Below are 23,449 nucleotides of genomic sequence, written 5' to 3'. Positions count from 1 at the left end.
AGGGGCTTTGAGAAGCTTGGTCAGGAAGCTGTGGAGTGGAGGGAGACATATTAAAGGCTTAAGACTCAAACTTGAAACTGAAACCCACCCATGTCTGTCAGGATGTCGACAAGGCAAAAGCCTCCTTTAAAATATTCCCTATCCCTGCATGAAGGGGAATGAAGCAAACTGTTTAAGTCTTCCTTCTCAAAGTGTGGAGATCTACAGTGCATCTCTACTGCTCTGCTATTCACCTCACACACAGCTCTGTGGCTGGGCAAAGTCAGACAGTCTGACCTTGGGGATAAGGTGTTTGGAGCTGGCTAATGAGGCATGCCATGGCACTGGAGAAAGAAAAGGCAGCAATCCCAGGAGAACTGAAATTAACACCCACAGCAGTGGAGCATGGAGACCAGTGAGTCATTCTCAGGACTCAAATCAGACCTTGCCTATGTGTCTCCACTGGTCTCCTGGGGCTGGGTGGCTTGTGCAGCCTCCACTCAGAGGTCTGAAGAATGGACATGTTAATGAATGGCAGAATGCACAGATGCATTTCCTTAAACTTGTCGGTTTGAGACTCAGACATTTCAGAAAGCTCTGAATGACCTTAGGGAAGGAAAAAGTAAAGGCTTTATTAGATGCAAGCATCCCTCTGGCTCTCTTCCTCCACTCCTCCCAAACACATGTGCTCCTCCTAAGAAAAGAAATTCAGTCAGACGCTGGTGTTCTTAATGTGCTTTGAGACCTCTCACCTATGGATGGATGGATGGATGGATGGATGGATGGATGGATGGACAGTTGGACAGATACATATATACATACATAATAAATGTATGAATGTCTAGAAAGATGATAGATTAATGATTAATAAGGAATAGATGGTAATATACTGATGACAGAATGCAATTGATTAATGATAGATAAGTAACAAATGATGGTGATAAATATGAGAAGATAGATGTGTTAGATACATGTATACACACACTGCATATGTGCATGCATATATATGCATACATACACACATACACATACATGTATACACACATGCATACATACATGTATAGATGATAGATAAGTGGGTAGATTAATAGATAGATGAAAAAGAGGTAGCAAGACCTAAATGTTTATCCATAAATTATTTGTAATTCAGCTTGTTTAGGGACACAGGGAGAGTTTCTAGTCAAACATTCTCATTAATAACCAATGGCCACATGGATATTGTTGTCATCTTATAGCTGAGCTATGGCAACACACACCTAAGCATTCAAATAATGATTATCTTTAATGTTGTAGAAATCCTTTAAGCATCAACATTAGTTCTGAATGTACTAGAAGAGATTTTGGTTTAGCAAAATTCTAATGTTTACCAAATGGGAGAGAGTGAGATAAAGTGCATGTATGAGTGTTTGCCTATGTGCCTGAGTGCATGTATGTACACACATGTGAATGTGTGTGGGTATATGTGGATATGTGTGTGTTTATGTGCATGTATGCATGCATATTGCATGTGGGGTGCACATGTGAGTGCATATGTGTATACATATGTGTGCATGTGTTTGCATATGTCTATATATGTGCATATGTGTGTGTGTGTACACGTGTGTGCATGTGGGGTGCACTGTGTTGGTGTGTTTGGGTATGTGGGTGGTGTGCATATGTGCATGTGTATGTACATATGTATATGTGTGCATATGTGCATGTACATATGTATATGTACACATATGTGCATGTGGGTGCACTGTTTGGGTGTGTGTATATGAGTGCATGCATATATGCATGTATGAGCATATGTGCATGTGTGTGCATATGTGCATGTGTGAGCATATGTGCATGTGTGAGCATATGTGCATGTGTGAGCATATGTGCATGTGTGTGCATATGTGCATGTGTGAGTTAGGGGTGGGGGTATTTGTTTATAGTCAGCTCCAGCATGGTTATGAACCTCGGACTGCTTCACCAGAGTGCAGACTTCACCCTTGTTCCTTCCAGGAAGATCTCCAACACTTGGCTGAGCACTGGCTGGTTCACCATGACAATTGCTCTGGAGCTCTGTGACAGGATCGATGTTTACGGCATGGTGCCCCCAGACTTCTGCAGGTAGGAGTGATTCCGTGGATGGACTTCATCAGCAGAGCCATTTAGGGCTTAGAAATCATCTGATTCTGAACATCAACCACAAAACATGTCAATGCACCTTCTCCGAGCAATTAATTAGCATGTCCCGAGCCCTGGCTCTAGAAACAGCAAACAGCATTTAATTATGTGATATAAAATATTGAAGGTTTTTGTTTGTACTCCTGAAGAATTAATCTATCTTATGGGCTTCATTTATTCTCAGAATATTTATAAGCCAAAAGTAATGCAGTAATTGGCACAATATTGATAATGAACGGGCATTAAGAATTATGTTTCCTTTCCATTTGGAAGAAATGCTGTAATGTTTAAATGAATTCATGGGGCAATTTCCGGAAATTATAATATTCCTCCAAGTCTCTCTTACCACATTCTAGCCTTGGTTCGCATTCCTAGGACAAAACCACAGACATGATTGTTTAGCTCTATCACGTAACCACGCCTCTGCCGCTTGATACCAGGAGGTCCCTTCCTGACCTGTGCCCAGGCAGAAAATACAAAGTGTCCACAGAAGCACTGAGCTCTTTTCAAGGGCTTGAATTGTGGAAGGTCGCCTACTGAAAGCACAGGCATGGAGAGAATCCTGAGGTCAATCAATTCTGAGAGCACCTTGATTTTCAGAAATGCACATGGTCTCCTCTTGACTTCGCTCCTGATGCTCAAATGGTCAAACCTGTGCAGGAGTTGTGTGTATCTTGCTGGCAAAGATGTATGTGTAACTTCCTTCTTGCTCATTTTAAAACTGACAGTGCCTCAAAGGTCAATGGTCTTTAGGAAGATTATACTTTGAACATACAATGCAAGAATGAGGAAAGGTACTTAAACACATCTCTGTTAGTCATCTCTCTGCTGCTAGAGCTGACTGCCACACACTGGGGGAGCTTGTGAAGACTTAGAGTTTATTCAACTCAGGGCTCTAGAGGCAGGCCTGACCAAGACTGAGGGACTGTGATGAGTGATGTAACGTGCTGTGGAGATTAATCTCCATCAGGTTGACCTATTAGAATCGGGTACAGCTCTGAGTGTGTGTCTGAGGGTATGCCCCTGTGTAGACTAACTTAGAAGGTCAGCACAATCTCATGGGCTGTGATCCAGGTAGATAAAAGGAGGCCTCTGGGGTCTGAGTGTTCCCTTCTCTGTTTCCTGAACCCCAGGACATGAGCTATCCTTCTCTCTCACATCCTCCACACCATGATGACTGAACCTTCTGATTCCAGGAGCGGAAATAAATCAGCCCTCACTTAAGTTGTTTCAGTCAGATGCTATGGACATGGTGAAGCAAAACCAGATATCATACATTGTGAGAAGGACATAGACAAGAGACAGAAATGGGCTTTTATAAAAGGCCCACCTTTAAGACCATCCATGGATCCGCAAATCCATTAATCTGTTGAGGACTACGGCCCTTGTGACCAGATCCTTTTAAAGATCCTACCTGATCTTCCCTCTTGCTTTCTAAAAGAAGGTTAAAGGTCTCTCTGTGTAGCCCATGCTGGTCTCAAACTCGCCACATTCCTGCCTCAGCCTCCAGACTGTCAGAATTATAGTTATGCATCCCTATACCTGGATGCCCCTCCCCTCTAGTCCCCCAAACACAACTAAACTCCAAGGTTAACTCAGGCAGACATGCAAGCCACACTCTTACCACTCTGCCACATTCTCAGTACTCAGCGAGGTAGGATTCCTCTATATAAGGTCGAGTCACACAGGAGAAGGAAAGGCATGGACCTAGAAACCTGGAAGATGAAGGTATCCCTCAGCAGACTGCAAGGTCCAAACTCAGTGTGGATGAACTTAAAGCAACCTTGAGCAAGCCACCTCATCTCTCCCTGTCTCGCCCTCCTCGTTTGCAGAAGTGGAGGTGTTGATAACAGAAACCACCGCAGAGTGTCGTGGGTGGGTTAAGTAAGCTAGCATATGTGAAGTGTCTGGAACGGTGTTTGTACGTAGTGAGCATGGGTGTGTTAGATAGGGTCCTCGTCCAGGTCCTGAACACTTACGTCACTGACGTTGTTTCCCTGTTGGATGACTGAAGTGCAACAAGTGGGTGGAATGGTATAAAAGGCGAGCTGCCTCCTCTCAACAGTCTAACAAAAGATTTGCAAGGCATTGCCATCAAAGCTGATGGCTACGGAACAGATATAATTATGTAATATTGCCATTAGGATGCCAGGAAGAAAAAGCATGAATAAATTGAAATGTTAATGGCTTTAAGAGTTCAGGAAATATTCCATTTATTATGGAAAGCAAACGAGAGGCGAGTTAACCTTTCATTTCTCTTAATCACAGTTAGTTCCTCACAGCTTAGTATGGTCAGACGGAGACAATGTATGGAACGATGCTAACAAGGAAATTAAGATAATGTCAACATGCCATATGTTGCCTCCAGCTCTGGGCTTCCACAACTCAGCTGCCGCTGAAAAGGTTCAGCAGTTGTCTGCCCAAGGTGCTCTGAGCAAGGACTTTTCAGAAGGGTGCTGTCACAATTTTGTCTCAGAAAGTGAAGTGCCAGGAGCCTCTGGAGGGAAGGCTTGGGTTCCTGGGACCATCTTCTCTACTTGTTCATGGCTGTTCAGGGAGGGGCAAGAAGGTGTGGCTGTAAACTTCTTGTTGCTATGGCAAAATGCCCAACAGCAGCACGCTAAGGAAGGCAGTGTCCAGATCCAGTCAGGAAGCAGGGACAGATCCAGTCACATTGTATCCAGTCAGGAAACAGAGGCATCTGGTCACATTGTATCCTGTCAGGAAGCAGGGACCGATCCAGGTGCTCAGTTCCCTCTCCTGTTTTTAGAGTTCAAGGATGCAAGACATAGGATGATGCCATCCCCATTTAGGGAGAGTCTTCCCATCTCAATTAAAGCAGGCTCAAAGTTCCCTCACAGATATACCAAGAGGTTTGCCTCCTAGGTTATTCTAGATACGATCAAGTTAATAATCAATATTAACCACCTCAGAAGAGGAGAGACACATATTCGCACCTCCTCCTGCCCCTTATGTTCAAGATATACTGACTAAACTACAAGGACCAGTTCCCAACCACATGACGTTGAGCCTGGCTTCCCCATCTGAAAAGTGGACATGTGCTGTGGGGAGTGATAGTGAGTACAGTGAGCTGCAGATGGTGCACCAGAGACACTGTCATCTATCACTAACCTTACCCTAATCTTAGCTAAGAGTATAAGATACACACAATAGTCTATTCTCCCAAGCATTATCTTGCAGTTGTGTCAAAAGACTATCAAGTTACATTGAGAGACTCAAAGACTCAGCTTCGTCAGCGCAGACGCTCATAACAAGCCTTGCCTACATCAAGCTAACAGTGTCCAAGAGAACACCACCTACCATGAGACCATTAAATAGCACTTCCTACAACCCTTATCTAAGTATCAAATGTTTTTTGAAAATAATATTTTTCTCAGAGAATAAAAAAAAAACTATAACTTTATCCTTCTCTAACTGTTCTATTCTGCCTTTGGCTTCACTTTGAAAGTAGCCAAGGAGTAGTACAGACCTCAACAACATACATACTCCTCACGGGGTAGGGGTTAAGATGTAATCTACCACAAGGGTCAGAAAGGATTTGGCCTGGTTTGTGTGTTGGTGGTGGACAATGAGCTGGCTGAATGGGCCAGAAGGTGACCTCCATATGGAAAGTCTTGTATGTTTGATTCCATGTTTGGAGCCCTAGGGTATAGGGTGGTGGAGTTTGCTGTCCTTCATACAGCAGGTACTTTTAAACATCAGGGAGGTGACTCTGTCCTCCATTCCTTCTTTAATGGTTTAAAAGAAATCTGTCTATGAATAAGATAAACCAGTTCTGCCTGTAAGAGAGGTGTGACCTTGGGAAAGTTATTTGACCTTCACCAGTCCTTGGTGACCTTGGTCAGGCTACGACTGTATCTCAGAATCTTACCTGTCAGGTCTATAAAACACTAGTGGTATCAGCACTGGTCTTGAAAGTTTGCAATGAGTCCACTAGAAACCAGTGGGAGCTCAGCACAGCCCTGTGGTTACAGGGGGACATATTCACTAGTCTGAAAACAGGGCAGCCCTCATGGACACAGACTGTAAAGATGCCCCAAGGGCACATCTCAGCTACAGATAGCAGCTGGGTCCTGGGAAGGAACAACAGACATGGTCTTCAGTACAAGATGGGTCTCCTTCCTGTCCTGTTGAGAACTGGCCACGGGTGACTGCCAGCTGCATGGTCTCTATCACAAGGCTCTCTTCAGACACTAACCATTCTCTGGCTTCTGTGGGTTTTCCATCTACTCACCATGGCAGCAGACCTCAGCAAATGCTCATTTTTTCACAAATCAGCTGCTTTGGATTAAGACACAACTGGTGCCCTCAAAAGAAATTACTCATTAGTTAATCACAGACACTTTCTTTCATTTCATAACCATTTCACAAAGGTCGAAGGTTACAAAGGCAGTGCCTGTGCAGAAGATGTTCACTGTCTGTCAGGGCATCTGACTCCCTGAGTTTTTCTGAAATATCCATCCTTGGTTTTGAACTGAACTTGGAGGAATTTTTGCATTCCTGGGGTAAGGACTCTCCCTGCCAATGTGACCAAGGACAGACTCCCAGACCTGTGTGCGAATGGGCTCTTGCATAAGATTCCTCTGCAACCAGAGGTCCTCTGGCAAATAAGTTTGATAGCAGGCATGTCCTCCTGGGTTTGGGTTACCTCATTCAGGATATTTTCTCTTTCCATCCATTTGCCTGCCAATTCCATGATGTCCTTGTTTTTAATAGCCGAGAAGTATTCGATTGTGTGAGTGGACCACATTTTCTTTATCCATATTTCAGTTGAGGGGCATCTGGGTTTTTTCCAGCTTCTGGCTATTATAAATAAGGCTGCTATGAACATAGTGGAGCATGTGTCCTTGTTATATTTGGAGCATCGTTTGAGTATATGCCCAGGAGTGGTATAGCTGGGTCTTGAGGTAGAACTATTCCGAATTTTCTGAGGAATCACCAGATTGATTTCCAGAGTAGTTGTACAAGTTTGCGCTCCCACCAGCAATGGAGGAGTGTTCCCCTTGCTCCACCAGAATGTGCTGTCACTTGAGTTTTTGATTTTAGCCATTCTAATGGGTGTAAAGTAGAATCTTAGAGTTGTTTTGATTTGCATTTCCATGATAACTAAGGACATGGAACATTTAAATTTTTCTTGGCCATTAGAGATTCTTCTGTTGAGAATTCTCTGTTTAACTTCTGTACCCCGTGTTTTTAATTGGGTTCTTTGGTTTGTTGGTATCTAAGTTTATAAGTTCTCTATATATTTTAGATATTAGCCATCTATTGGATGTAGGGTTTGTGAAGATCGTTTCCTAGTCTGTAGGTTGCTGATTTGTCCTATGGATTTGTAGCAGAAGTGAAGCCTGGTCTTCATGAAGGTTCCCCAACAAATGGAGGCAGGCACTGTTTCTGACTCTGTTGCCTGCCTGTGTGGTTCCTGTTCCCCTGACTGAACCACTCTGTCTGGCCTCAGTGGGAGGGGATATGCCAAGTCCTGCAGTGACTTGATGGGCCAGGGTGGGTTGGTACCCAGGGGCGCTCCACCTCCTCAGAGGAAATGGGGAGTGGGAGTGGGGGAGAGGCTGTCTGAGGGAGGACTGGGAGGGGGGCTGTGATTGGGATGTAAAGGGAATAAGTAAATTAATGGAAGTTCAATAGACTCTCTGGTCCATGGCACAGTTGGGCTGCTTTCTAATCTAAACACTATGTCCATGGGCTTTCAGGGGAGTGTAACTGTCACTTCCTTGTCACCAGAAAGCAGAAGCACAGAGAGACAAAGCACTGCTCTGAGTTCCATAGGTAGCAGCCCACATGACTGGATCAGCAGCCTTCTGCATGGTGTCAGAGAGGGATTTGGGGCTAAACTCTTTGAGAGGTAAACAGCTGAGCAGTCCATGAATTCCCAAGTTGCGGTGTAAGGTGTAAGCTGGCGTAGGTTGTCTTCCACTGAGCCTTCCTGGGTGTCTGGCTGTCTCATTCCACCCCACGGGCCACAGTGACCTCGCCTAGTCATTCACTGACAAGAAAGTTTCTACTGGGCCCTCAAAGTATTAAGAAAATGGACTCTTTGGAGGTAAAGATTACTTTCATATGTGTATTTAAAAACCACTAAGGGGTGGTCAGAATAGAAACAGCTATGGCAGCAGATGGGGGACTGCAAGAGACCTGGGAGAATGGACCCCAGCTATAAGCCGTGGGAACAGCCAACAGCTCTCTTCTGCAGAGCCCATTTCTGCTGTCACCACGCACTACTCTTGCTAACCCCAGTTGCTTCCCTGCTCAGATATTCCGGAACTGATAGAGCACGCCACAGTCCCGACCTTACTGTTTGGCACAGCTCTTGGGCTTCCCAAAGCTTTTAGAACAGAATTCATTCTCTCTAGCTTAGCCCAGCAGCCCTTCAGGATGTGCCTTCTGCACACTATTCTGGTCCCGTCTTCTGCACCCACAGATTTATGTCAGCCATCCTGAGGGTCTTGTCAGAGAACTGACCCTGCAGACACCCGCCCTGCCCTCAGCATGGAAGTTACTTCTCGTCCATTCTTCTTTTACCTGGAAACCGCTGGCCCCCTCCTAACTGATGAACGACTTCCATCCATTTCCCATGCACACACCCAAGCCAGCCCCGCACTTGGAGTACACACACGGTCTTGTTCGCCGACTCTTGGGATAATCGGGAGTACAATGCTGGTTCCAGTATTTTACAGCCGAGCCCTCAGCTGTAGCAGCTGGCCAGTCAAGGTCTCAGAGCTGATAAGGGATGGAGGTAGAATTGGACAGAGATCTGCACACCCGAAGAGCCCAAGCTGTTAACCCTTCACCTTCCTGTTTTAACCATAACAGCCCCTTCCACTCCTGAGACAGCCCCGAGGGGCACCCCCCGCCTTCCTGTATCTCTCCTCTGCTGCAGCCCACGCATGGCTTCTCCAGCTCCTTCATTTACCCATCCGTTCCTTGAGATGAGGGGCGACGCCTCCTCACTTGTATCTTTAGATCTCGCTATCATCCAGAACATGGTGGATATTCAGTATAAATCAGTCCATTGACAATTCAAAAGACTTTCCCTTGGGGGGGCGGGGATAAGAATTTGATTGCAGGCCTGAGGGATGGCTTAGCGGTGAGAAACATGTTCTGCTCTTCCAGACAGCCTGAGTTCAGTTCCAGCACCCACACCAGGTGGCTCACGAGCTCCTGTAACCCCAGCCCTAGCGCTCCAACACCTCAGGCCTCTGTGGGCACCAGCGTACAGAACGCATGCATTCAGACAGAGGTACATTAAAAGTAAATTTAGGGAAAAAGAAAGGATTTGATTCAAAACGTTCATTGCAAGTCAAATAGAAGGACACGGGTGGATGAAAGCTGTAATTAGCAAATGCTGAGTTCATAGTCTGTGCAGCTGTCGGTGGAGGCCAGCATCGGAGCCCCAGAGACGGGCTTGAGTGCCAGCCCCCACCCTCCCTCCCTTACCAAACTTCATACCCGTCAGTGTTCAGAAAGCTGGAGAGAATTAATGTTGTGCTGCCCCAGTGACAGCATCAAAATGCATTATGCTGGGTGCGGTAGGCCCTTAAATCATGCTGTCTCCAGATAGGGAGCCAAACCCATTCTTCGAGCAGACTATAAACTGCAGGAAAGGTCTGTTATTGTTGCTTTCTAAACTAAGTTATGGTGAGTATTTTTAATCTCATTTCCCTTTGTAAATTATTTGTGATAATAATGGGCCAAGCGTTTAAATTCCACCTAATAACCTTATTTCCGGTCATACTCAGCATGTTACCAAGTTTACGGCTCTCTGTTAGCCATCATTTCTTATTAATTAGCAAAGTAATGATTCAGAGTGATTGCTGTCATGGAACTAAATTAATATCTCATCCATAACGTGAAGGACATCTCAAAGGTATCGTGAATACTGGAGAGTTGATTCTGCTAGAATTATTAGCTATCGAGCATTAATAAAGCTGCCCTCAGGGACAGCGTCTGCCTGGCAATGGCTCACCGAGCAGGGTCTGATACTTACGGTGGGCAGGCAGGTACAGAATGGTAACGACACCTGTGTGGCTGATGCTCTGTCAGGCGTGAAGCTATATCGTGCTTCTTCTTTCTGGCAGCCCACTCTTCTTCCACCTTTGCCACAATTTGGCTAATTCTCGCCTGACCCTGACTGTTTCCATGACCTGCTGTCTCCTAGGTGCCCTCTGGAAACATTATGGTGCCCTCTGGGAGTCAGGGTGGTGCCCCAGGAGAGTACTATGGCCTGCTCTCCCATGAACGGGGAGCAGCTAGGTTTGGGTGATCCACGCTCCCCAGACACAGTGATAATGCCACAGGTTTCGAGGTAAGCAGCTAATTTCCTGACACAGGCTACTCAGACAAGAAATCCAGGCAACACACAAAAAATATCTCAGTGAGTCTATGGGGAGGGGGAGGGCTGCTTATGACAGCATTTTATTCTAAAGGGCCATGGTGTAGGCCAATTGCAGAGTAACCCAGGCATGCAGTCACCGTTTATTCCTCTGTGCTCTTCAAATATTTCCTGAGCCTCAGTCAGACATGCCGGGTACTATGCCAAACATGGCGGTGTGTCTAGAAAGGTCTCAGGCTCTAGGGACCTGAAGACCTCTTTCTCACCCTGGGATATATTTCCTCATCCTCTGTGACTGATGTCCCCACACAATGAACAGCCACGGCCTAGATGGTGCCTTTACTTAATATAAGGGTCATGTGCATGGAGTGAGAAGGCTCACTGGGAAAGGAAAACGTGTTCGCAGGCTAATTTCAGAGAAGCAGGCCATCGTGGAGCAATATTAGACAAAAAGTATGGCCTAGTGATGTTAAGGCGGGGGATTTACTGAGTCTTTCCTCAGCTTTTCTTGTCATCTCTGTGTCTTTGAAGGGTGTTTCTTTCCTCTGGGTATGGGGGTGCCTCTGGGCTGAAAGTTTTACGGTCTACTTTAGAAGAAGGTCAAGGATTCTCCAAAGGGCCGTTCAGGGGAGGGGTCGAGGAAAGGATGAGTTTGCCTATGTGTCTCTTCAAAGGCGAAGACCCCATATCTTGAGGCGCCGTGCTCTGAACCCTTGAAGTACCCCCTTGCTTTTCAATATTATGACATTTCCCACTGATTGTTCAGCCTCACTGCAGAGGGCTTGAAGAAGTAGGGCATTACAAACCCCCGATGACGTTGATCCTGCTGGGCAGAACTGTACTTGATGTCTCTACTGAATGCTGGATGAAGCAGGGTGAGTGCCACTCAGAGGGCCCTCCAGAGAGGTCCCTGGAGGGATGTGACAGGAAACAGGCTGTCCCTTGCTGCCTGTGGGACCCAGCAGAAACATAGAAACCTCACTCGGGGGACAGACATTTCTCCAAGACATAAAACATCTCTTTTAAGCATAAAGCATTGGCAGTAAGCTGACATTGGTCCCTGTCTTGGCCCTGAACTTTCTTTAGGTTTTCTATGCCTGAGTTTAGCGTGTTCCTTATAGGGCCATTGGGAAGACTAATTTGTTAGTATACGGAGATTGCTTAAGCCTGTACCTAAATCCAACACTGAACTCCACCCGGGGGCCACACACTAATCTGTTTACTAGAAGCTTTGGGATTAGCTGAGAGGGCCAATGGAGATGGGAAGGGAGCATGTAAACTAAGACCTAAGGTACTTGCACTGCCAGTCTCCAGCCGTGTCCTCGTGGGCTGAGGTGGCTGTCCAGCCAGTAAAGTACCAGCTTTGTGAGCGTGTGGACTGGAGTTGGAGCCTCAGAACACCTGGGGAAATAGTCAGGTGTGCTGGCACAAGACTGCAATCCCAGAACTGAGGAGGCAGAGACAGCAGGATGCCCGGGACTTCCTAACCAGCCAGCCTAGCCTGCTTGGTGAGCTCCAGGCCAGTGAGAGGCTTTGCATCAAAAATAAAGAGGGCAGCACCAGAAGAAGAGCAGTGCTCATGTCCTCTGTCCTCCACAAACATGACTGCACTTCTGTCAACACTGAACATGTACACATGGGGACCCCACCACAGACAGACATAATACAGACACATACAGACACAGACACACAGACACACACACACAGATACACACACAGACAAACACACAAACACAGACACATACACAGACACACACAGATACACACACAGACAAACACACAAACACAGACACATACACAGGTACACACAGCATACAGACATATACAGACACACACAGACATGCAGACACACACAGAGACACACAGACATGCAGACACACACACACACACACACACACACACACACACACACACACACACCTCTGTACCCTGGCTATACGGATAGAATGGAAGAACATATCCTAAGGAGTTTATTTTGTTTGTTCTAAAATTCATGCATAGATAATACAATATATAGTCTTTATAACATATCTGTTTAAAATAATTTTATATTTGCACCGATGGTCTGCATAAAGAGCCCATTTGCTATTTTGTGCTGAGATTTTTGCATAGCTGTGGTCTGATTAGCAAAGCTGAGACATCAGCATCAGTGTGGTGCTCAAACTCCAGACTCCACTGAGGCCCTACGTGGCTCTGCTAATGGCCTTTATCCTCCTCCAGGACCTTATCAGGATGTCAGTGCCCTCACCCACTGTGCCTTCAGTATGGTCAGGTCTCTTCATGGCCTTGGCATCTTTGAAGAGCACTGCTTGGTGCTCAGACACTTTGTAGAATTTCCCACACATCTGATTTATCTGATATTTTTTTGTCATTAGACTGGGAAGGGGAACACAGATATGACAAAGTCTTACGAGCATCTCTGATCAAACTGCACATAGTGTCGGTATGTCTTATTACTAATGATGCTGAGGTAGGATTCTCAGGGAATATCCTGGGGACAGGAGAATAAGAAAAGTCTCCTGCTTTGGAATGTGGTTGGAGGGCTAACTAAGCCTTCGTCAGCACCTTGGAACCACCTAATCAAGACAGAAAGGGAAGACAGTCTTAACCTTTTGGGAGTGGGGTAACTTGGGGAGCTTCTGCAATGGGATAAATGACTCATTCTGGGATAATCACTTGCTTAACTCCCGTGAGGAGCCTGCATCCATGCTTGGGTGTGTCTTACTTTCCCGGCGCTCTCCTGCAGAGCACACACCTCCACTTCAGCACGTGTTACTTTCTTCCGAGTGCCGCTCTTTCCTTCTGTCCTCGTGCTTAAATTTAAAAATGCCACTAATAGCATCGCCAACTTCACTTCCCTCACTGAAGTGGTGAGACCAGCAATTCCTTTAGCATCATAGCCTGATTTGCCTGAGCTGAGGTCCCTCTTAGTTACCAGGCTGGAACGTGGGTCTGTGTTTCTGCCCTCTCTGCTGACATCTTTCGATTGCTGTGATCCCTGCTGGATCTCCCCCACTGTACAGGGACTATCCTTCATGCGGTCCTTAACACGGATCGTGAGGGCTATACATTAAGATCCTGCAGACAACATCTCTCTCCCATCTCTTTCCCAGCATTGGTTCACTGGCACATCTTGCCTTCAACAATGGCTGCGCTGTCCTGGGGGTGATTTTGTATTTCTTCCTTTTTTATATATTATTCATTGGAATTCTTTTCACACAGCTGCTTCTCTGTGTTTTTGCTTCTCTACTGCAATCGTCTTGTGGTTGTTTCTCTCACCTCCTGAGTTTAATTACCAAATAGTGCTGCTGTTTATTTTGATGCTCAAACTTAAAGGTGCTTCAAAAGCCACCTGTGCTGGGCCCTCTCCTTACGACATAAACCAGACTCTATGGGAGTAGAGCAGGAGCCGTAGTATTTCCTTAAAGCATCCATGTGCATTAAAGGCTAATTCCTTCCACCTCTTTACCTTCTTTCTCCAAAAATGAAGGAGCAAACCAGCCCTCTTCAGGTTGTTCTATAGAACTCACTCTTTGCTTTAGGGAGCTGAGGCAGCCAGAAGAAACTTACTCTGGGCCATTCTGCCCTCAGAACATCCCCTTTCCACTTCCCTGGTCCCAGACATGAAGTGCACCACCACATCCCTTTGAATACAGCCTTCACGTGTGAAAATTCACAGACATTGGTGGTGGCATTCCTCATCAGATGAGGGGTAAGAAGAGAAAAGTACACAGCCTTTAGAAAGGCAGGTCGAAGGTGTAACAAAAGGATGAAGCCAGGAAGCCTCCTGGGTGCAAAGGTGAATTGCAGCTATAGGCTGACTCCCATTCTGGAGCCAGTTCATACCCTACCTGAACTGTGCAATCCTGAGCCCAGCAAAGGGCTCTCCAGTTCTCTGGGGAAAGTGTGCCTTAGTGTTTCCATTGCTGTGAAGACACACCCAAACCAAGGCAACTCTTGTAGCGGACAGTGATTTGGGGTTAGCGTGCAGTTTCAGAGGTTCAGTCCATTATCATGAAGGTAGGAAGCACGGCAGCATGCAAGCAGATACAGTGCTGGAGGAGCCAAGAGCATCTTGATCTGAAGGCAGTCAGGAGGAGACTCTCTTCTTCAGGCAGTCAGGGGGAGTGTCTCGTCCACACTGGGTGGAGCTTGAGTATCAGGAGCCGTTAAAACCCTCCTACACAGTGACTTCTTCCAACAAGGCCAAACCTCCTAATTGTGTCACTTCCCATGGGCCAAGTATATTCAAACCACCACACTCCATCCCCTGGGCCCCATGGGCTTGTTCAAACACACGAGTCTATGGGGGGCCCAGAATAAAACAAAATACATTTAGTCCAACTTCAAAAGTCCCCACAGTCTCTCACAGTCTCAACAACATTTAAAAGTCCAAAGTTCAAAGTCTCTCCAGAGATTCATGCAATCTTTTAACTGTAATCCCCTATAAAATCAAAATCAAAAAGCAGATCACATAGTTCCAACATCACAGGATATACACTACCATTCCAAAATGCCGTAGTGAGGAGATACTGAACCAAAGCGAGGCTTTCATCTTTGTTGACTGCAACAAACTTCTTTCTCCTGGGCTGCACTCCCTGACAGCAGCTTTCCTCTGCCAGTATCCCATGGCTTGGGCTTCTTTAACATCCTTGGGTCTCCAAGGCAATGTCAATAGTACAGCCTGTTCCAGTGTCTGGGATCCACGCATGATCATCTGGGCTCCTCCAAAGGGCTGGCACACTTCTCCAGCTCTGCCCTCTGTAGAACTCCACTCCACTGCTGCTACTGCTCTTGGTACTGGTGTCTCCAATACACTGGGGTCTTCTACTGCAACTAAGTTTCACTGATAGCCTCTCACAGGCTTTCTTCATGGTGCCAAGCCTAAAGTTCTTTGCATGACCCCTTCAGTCAGGGGTCAACTGAGGCTGCACTTCCACCAGTGGCCTTCCATGGCCTCTCACAGTGCCAAGCCTCAGCTGCTCTCTATGACCCTTTCATGCCTTCAAAACCAGTACCACCTGAATGGTTCTAATATATCACCAAGTCTGACTGCCAGCACAAAATCTATATTTTGGAACACAGCTTCTTTGTGCTCTCAGAAAACACTTCCCAGAAGATTTCACCACAGTAATGCTGGTCTCTATTTATTTATTTTTATTTATTTATTTATTTATTAATTATATATGAGCACACTGTAGCTATATTCAGTCACACTAGAAGAGGGCATCAGATCCCATTACAGATGGTTGTGAGCCACCATGTGGTTGCTGGGAATTGAACTCAGGACCTCTGGAAGAGCAGTCAGTGCTCTTAACCACTGAGCCATCTCTCCAGTCATGCTGGTCTCTTCTTAATCACTGCTAGTTTTTTAGTTCCAGGTAACCAGCATCAATTGTTGCAATAGTCTCTTTTATTCTGGACTCTAAAGCCAGAGCCATGTGGCCAAAGCTGCTGAATTCTGCTGCTTGCTGGGACTGGAATATGGTCCCCTTGTTCTATTACAAACTTCACTGCCTAGGCTTGGTTGTCCTAGAACTTGCTCTGTAAACTGACCTTGAACCCAGAGATCTGCCTGCCTCTGTCTTCTGAATATTAGGATTAAAGGCATGTACCACCATGCCTGTGCCTTGAAACTTGTTCTGTCCCATGCTGGCCCTGAACTCAAAGATCTGCTTGGCTGTCTCCTGGGACTAAAAGTATGTAACCCTTACCTGGAGCGGAAGCTTTTCATGGTCACTGTGCCTCAAGACCCAGATCAAAGGCTTGTGCCTTCTAGCCTCAAGATCTGGATCACAGATGTGCCTCCATTTCTGGATTGTAGTTTCTGGAACTACATGTGTCCATCATGGAGTGACTATCACAGTAACCATCCCACAGTGACCATCACACAGTGCCCATCACACAGTGACCATCACACAGTGACCATCACACAGTGCCCATCACATAGTGACCATCACACAGTGGCCATCACACAGTGACCATCACACAGTGACCATCACACAGTGCCCATCACACAGTGACCATCACACAGTGACCATCACACAGTGCCCATCACACAGTGACCATCACACAGTGCCCATCACACAGTGACCATCACACAGTGTCCATCACACAGTGTCCATCACAGTGACCATCACACAGTGTCCATCACACAGCGTCCATCACACAGTGCCCATCACATAGTGACCATCATGGTGTCCATCACACAGTGCCCATCACACAGTGTCCATCACACAGTGTCCATCACAGTGACCATCACACAGTGACCATCATGGTGTCCATCACACAGTGACCATCACAGTGTCCATCACACGGTGACCATCATGGTGTCCATCACACAGTGCCCATCACACAGTGTCCATCACACAGTGTCCATCATGATGTCCATCACACAGTGCCCATCACATAGTGTCCATCACACAGTGACCATCACATAGTGACCATCACACTGTCTATCACACAGTGACCATCATGGTGTCCATCACACAGTGTCCATCACACAGTGCCCATCATGGTGTCCATCACACAGTGCCCATCATGGTGTCCATCACACAGTGCCCATCATGATGTCCATCACACAGTGCCCATCACAGTGACTGTCACAGTGTTCATCACACAGTGTCCATCACACAGTGTCCATCATGATGTCCATCACACAGTGCCCATCACATAGTGTCCATCACACAGTGACAATCACATAGTGACCATCACACTGTCTATCACACAGTGACCATCATGGTGTCCATCACACAGTGACCATCACAGTGTCCATCACACAGTGCCCATCATGGTGTCCATCACACAGTGCCCATCATGGTGTCCATCACACAGTGCCCATCATGGTGTCCATCACACAGTGCCCATCATGGTGTCCATCACACAGTGCCCATCATGGTGTCCATCACACAGTGCCCATCATGGTGTCCATCACACAGTGCCCATCATGATGTCCATCACACACTGACCATCACACAGTAACCCATCTCAAACCACTTGTAGTTTCAGATTAAAAGTCCAAATGAAAGCAGTAACCAGGTAATAATAACACCTAACATATTATAACTCTTGTTCAACTGTGAACACAAACAGTAAGCTTAGATGGGTGGGATCTTGCCCTGAGGTCACCACTATCTTAATTCCACTAGTTCCACGGAATTCCAAATCTCCATTGAACTTCCTGGTGCCCCTTTAATACTTGTGGCCTACATTTTGGGTTTTTTTTTCTTTCTAAGCTTACTGCTTGATCAAAATGTTCCTCATAAGAGTAAACCACAGGACACAGTGGTAAACTCACAGGTGTGAGTAAACTTGGATGACTTGAGCTTTCCTTTGTCAATGTAATTAATCTGAATCTCTTCACCTTAGCTTTAGGCAGACTCTTCAGACAAGGGCAAAAAGTAGCTACATTTTTGACCAAAATATACCAAAAGCAGTCTCAAAACTTCTTCTAGGGTACATACTAAAATTCTCCTCCTCTGAAACCTCTAGAGCCAGGTCCCCACAGCACTGTCTTGCATGTGTCTACTAGTATGGCCCATTAAGTCCCACTTGAAGCATTCCACTGCTTTCCAAAGTCCCCAAGTCAACACTCTTCCAAATGAAAGCATGGTTAAGCCTATCATAGAAATACCCCAGACCCTGGTACCAACTTCTGTCTTATTTGGGGTTCCATTGCTATGAACACACACCATGACCAAGTCAACTCTTATCAAGGGACAACATTTAATTGGGGCTGGCTTACAGGTTCAGAGGTTCAGTCCATTATCATCAAGGCAGGAAACAAAGCAGCCACACAGGCAGACATGGTGCTGGAGGAGCCGAGAATTCTGCATCTCCATCCAAAGGCAACCAAAAAAAGGGTGTCTTTCACACTGGGTGGAGCTTGAGCACTAGGAACCTTCAAAGCTGGCTTACACAGGGGCACACTTCCTCCAATAAGGGCACATCTATTCCAGCAAGGCCACACTTCCTAATAGTGCCACTTCCCATGGGCCAAGCATATTCAAATCACCACAAAGTGTTAAAAGGCGAAAGCAATTTTTATTTCCAAAAATGGCCCACTTGGACACCTGTGTAACCATGGTACCCAAACACATAAATCTAATCTCCCTCTAGGTGATCAATAGGGAGCCCAATAAGCTTTCACTCAGAGAGATGGTTCTCTTGGATAAGGGAATTGATCCTGAACATCCTCCAGCCCACTTCCAATTACCTTCTATTCCTGGGAACTACATCAATCACATGATATTTTTAGAAACCTAATTGTTTCCTTAGTAGATTGATGTCAATAAGATGCCTAAAGCCTAGGTGAGTCACATTTAAAACCTGAATTGATATGAAAGAGAAGGTTAGCCCCTGCAATAGCGTGGCAGAATGAATTTGGCAGCCTTCCTTCTCCAGATCTTGCTCTATGAACCTGCAGAAATGGATTCCCCACATGCCTACCCCTTGGTTTTTGTTTCCTTGTTTGAGTTTTAATTTACTTATTTTTTTTTTTGGTTCTTTTTTTCGGAGCTGGGGACTGAACCCAGGGCCTTGCGCTTCCTAGGTAAGCGCTCTACCACTGAGCTAAATCCCCAGCCCCTAATTTACTTATTTACTGCTGATGTTTTATGTTTTGATATTTGTTTGCTTTGGACGAGGCCCGACTCTATGACCCAGGCTAGCTTGAAACTTACAGTGATTCCCCTGCCTCAGCCTCTTAAGTGCTAGGATTGCAAGCAGCATTCACCATGGCAGTTGTTCTGTCCTTCTCTGGTTGTTGTTTGTGAGTAGTGACCAGTTCCGACCTGAGTTTTCTCCAACATGAATTTTCTGTACTAAAAATGCTTCCTCCTGAACCTTGGCGTTATTCCAGGTCTGGGGTGGGTAGAAATCTGCAGTGACTGACAGGGCAGGTGAGCAGTCCCTGATCGTAGACAGGATTATTAGGGATGCAAAGTGTGAACTCAGCACAGAATCTGGGCTGACATGATAAAAATAAACCTCTCTTCCTGGAACAACTTTAACCTAAGAGGAGGCGCTGCCCAGAGGTTTACTGTTACCTGAGCCATGGACTTGACACCTCTCCTGATAAAAGACTTCGATCTCTGACCCAGGAAAGTTGCTACTCTAAAACTCATTTGAGTATTGATCGCCTCCAAAGAAAAAGAGGAGGGTTGCTGGTCTTGGGGACAGGAGCCCCTGTTCTTAGAGAAGGGCCCTCAGGCATCAGGCTTTGAAAGACGACTTTGAGATATTCAGCACCTTGAGCCTTTCAGAGTCTCTAGCAGGAGTGTCCAATCTTTTGACCTTGGGGCATGACATCGTGGTTGTCTTTAGTTAGGCATTCACTACAGTGAAGAGGCACCGTGACCTAGGCAACTCTTATAAAGAAAAACATTTCATCGAAGCCAGCTTATGGTTTCAAGAGTTTGGTCTATTATCATCATGGTGGGAGCATGGCAGCCTCCAGAGAGACACGGTGCTGGAGGAGCTGATTGCTATGCATCCGCATCCTAAGGTAGCAGATGGAGACTGTGTATCACACTGAGCATAGCTTGAGCATATATAACCTCAGAGTCCCCCCACAACAACACACTTCCTCCAACGAGGCCACACCTCCTAATAGTGCCACTCTCTATGGGCCAGTGAGTTTATGTGGGTGTGTGGGGGGGTGGGCATTCCTATTCATACCACCGCAGTGATCTACACTTGTGTTAGGCTACATTCATAGTTATCTTGGGATGTATGCGACAGCAGACTGGACATGCCTAGGTTGTCTGCTGAACACCTGGATGAAACTTGTTGTTTACTGTTCAAGCCCAGAAGAGGGAGCACCATTCTAGAATGGAGATTAATCTGACGCCAGAGCACATTTAGGGGTCTACCACCTTGAAAAATAAATCAACTGAGTCTTTTTATTTGAGGCAGAAATGGGAGATATAGAAAACCATGCTATGGCCATCAGTCTCCCATGAAGAGAAGGGAGAGAATTGAAATCTCTGGACCAAGAGACACTAGACTCTGCACATATGGCCCGTCTACAACAACTGGAATAAAACAATGGCTGCTTGCTGTCTGTCTTCGTTTTTACCTGATAAAATCAGACTTGGGGTTCTAAGGGGAGAAAAACGTCTGTGGAGGCATGGCATTCAGCTGATCACTCCCCCCAAGGGGAGAAATTCAAACACTGTTTATTGCATCCACACTAGGCATAGTCCCAGAAATGAGGTAAATCCCTGGTCTTAAGGCAGACAATAAGTAGGAAAGCAATGGCAGCTTTGAGGAGATTTATGCTGTAAGGGAGCTGACAGGTAGGGTGAAGGATTGGGAGCAAAGGCCCTCGAGGAGTGCCTTAGTCCTGTTCTAGTGCTATGAGAGACACCATGACCAAGGTCTCTTACAGCAGAAAGCCTTTAATTGCCGTTTGCTTAGAGTTTCAGAGGTTAGTCCATGTTCATCGTGGCAGGGAGCATGGCAGCACACAGGTAGATGTGGTGCTTGAGCAGTAGCTGAGATTACATCCTGATCCATAAACAGGAAGCAGAGAGAGAGAGAGAGAGAGAGAGAGAGAGAGAGAGAGAGAGAGAGAGAGAGAGAGAGAGGTGGCAAAGAGAAATAATTGTGTATATGCAGTGCCTAAACCCGGGGACCTGAACACCCCACAGCACAGTTCTCTGTTTCATGCTGCGCCTAACGTTAGATCCTCAAAACATTTTTGTTTTCTTATTACTTCAACATCAGAAAAAAAAGTCATCAGCTGAAGTTCTTTTGATGAGAAAATGCGGCTTGCGTTTATCAGCTCATTACGGTAACACTGACAAAGTGTATTCCATGCCGTGTATGGCTTGGGTGTTCGCATTATTTTGCTCTCTCTGCTTTAACAGTTGTTCCACTTTCCTCCCACAGGGACCCAAAGCACCCTTCCGTACCCTATCATTACTATGAGCCTTCTGGACCCGATGAATGTACAATGTACCTCTCTCACGAACGAGGACGCAAGGGCAGTCACCACCGTTTCATTACAGAGAAACGGGTATTTAAGAACTGGGCACGGACCTTCAACATTCACTTTTTCCAACCAGACTGGAAACCAGAACCACCCGCTGTGAATCCTGCTGAGGATAAGCCTGTGTTCTGAGGGGTGAACGTGATGGATAGCATCCCTGCAGTCTGGCAGAAGAACTTGACCTCTGGCAGGGAAATGGGAACTGAATGGGTGGCTGAGAAGAGCGGCGTCCTTCAGCACCATGGACAGAACCCGGCGGCCAGCGAACATTCCGGAATGCATACATTCTAATCAGTATTGTCTCTTGGAAAGAGCAACTGTAGCCACTGCCATAGCTAGGAACACTTCCAGGTCTCTGAAGTATTGCCTTCAAATCTGAAACAGGAGCAGCCCAACTCTTAGTTGCGTTTCTTTACAGACATCCACGTCAAAGGATTTTTCTATCAGGCTGTAACCTAACCTGACCTGTAATCTTTGCCATTTGTCAGACAAATTTGTGATTTGTAAAAGGCCTGAAAGTGTGGACGTGTTTCTGAAGAGCACATCTCCAATGATTTTCATAAAGCAAATGTCTGCTATTTATTTATTGAGAGTTTTTTAGTGTACTCTAGGCAGTATTTTTATAGATTATGATTATGTGGCAATTTATTCCTCCTGACTGTTTAATCCTGATCGGTGGTCGGAATGGGCTAGGATTGGGCTGATGAGTTACTGAATTCACAAGGCTCGTTATTAGCTTGAAATCGGTATTTGACGTGGAAGTGTGCACGTGAGAGTTGAACCTCTCAGCTTCAGGCAATTTGCTGTTTCATAACGAAAACAGCTATAACACTTCCTAATGTACATAAATGTTCAAAAGAACAAGATTGAAAGCCAAAAACTGTTATTAAAACAAAAAGATGCTAATGAGAGAAATTTAAGGATACAATAGCTTTTCTTTCAGTAGCAACTGATGATACAAGCTGTTTCTCCTTGAGTTCTGCTTTCCTGTTCTTTAGAATGTAACAGAAAGTCCCCTGAGTTCCTCTTGCAAATCTAAGCTCACCAGAGCCTCTCTCACTTGCAGCAGAATTAGACCCTTGGACTGATGTGGCTTTTGTCAGTAGAAGGAACCTTCTAATCAGGGTGGAGATGTCAGGGTCCTCTGGGTAGAAATCATGCTTCCTCCTGGGTCTCTGGTTTAACCACTATCCCTGGATTCTTTAACAAAGTGAAGAGTTGGAGAGGGGTGGAGGCAGTGCCAAGAGCTGCCCGTGTTTTGAGGACACAGAACAGTTCCGACCCACTGGCTGCAAGTTTAGAACAGTGTGAAGTTTAGAACAGTGTGAAGGACTCCTCTCTCTATTCAAACCCACGATCGCATAGTATTATAGATTTACTTTGAAAATTTGTACTGCTCACATAAATAAGAATGTGCTAGGCTGCCAAGGGACATTAGTGTGTCTAATGACAGACTCGAAGGCAGCAGCTGATGTCATGAGGGAACAGGCACTGCTCTACAAACAGGACAGGGCTCGTGAATAAAGTGTCTGACACCAGCAGTTCTTTCCATCTTCTTAATTGGCGATAATTTTCTTCATTAAGTAGAACTATTCATTATGCAGAGTACCATTGTGGAGATGCAAATACAGCCCAGGTATTCGGACAGCAAAGACAAAGTGTTATTGTGGTAAGGCCTGAGTTATCAAAAGTCGGGAAAAAAGAAAAAAATCGAAATGGCTGTCCAAGGCATAGTGGAATTCATTCTTCAAGTGTCTTCTCAGCTTTTGTAGGAAAATGGATTTTACTCTACCACAGCACAAGCAGTGTTCTTATGCACAAAGGAAGAAGGGTGTGAACTGCACACAGTTGGTTGACAGGTCACCTTCACAACCCCTTGAAGAGATTGTTTGCTCAAATATAAGTCGTTCCATTGACAATTCCTAGACTTATGGAATTTTGGAAAAGCATAACTACCA

General features: G+C 45.8%; 1 protein-coding gene across 1 annotated transcript in view; it reads left to right on the top strand.

Moving 5' to 3' along the window:
- St6galnac5 (ST6 N-acetylgalactosaminide alpha-2,6-sialyltransferase 5) overlaps positions 1-22,277 on the top strand; it is a 168,225-nt gene extending 145,948 nt beyond the window's left edge. Inside the window, 2 exon segments of the mRNA NM_001271361.2 lie at positions 1,969-2,076; positions 21,392-22,277. Coding sequence (NP_001258290.1) covers positions 1,969-2,076; positions 21,392-21,623 — 340 coding nt within the window. The 3' untranslated portion in view covers positions 21,624-22,277.
- The last annotated feature ends 1,172 nt before the right edge of the window (positions 22,278-23,449 follow it).

Source organism: Rattus norvegicus, chromosome 2 (genome assembly GCF_021556685.1).
Source record: "Rattus norvegicus strain SHRSP/BbbUtx chromosome 2, alternate assembly SHRSP_T2T, whole genome shotgun sequence".
Classification (NCBI taxonomy): domain Eukaryota; kingdom Metazoa; phylum Chordata; class Mammalia; order Rodentia; family Muridae; genus Rattus; species Rattus norvegicus.
This window is presented reverse-complemented; position numbering and strand designations above follow the sequence as displayed.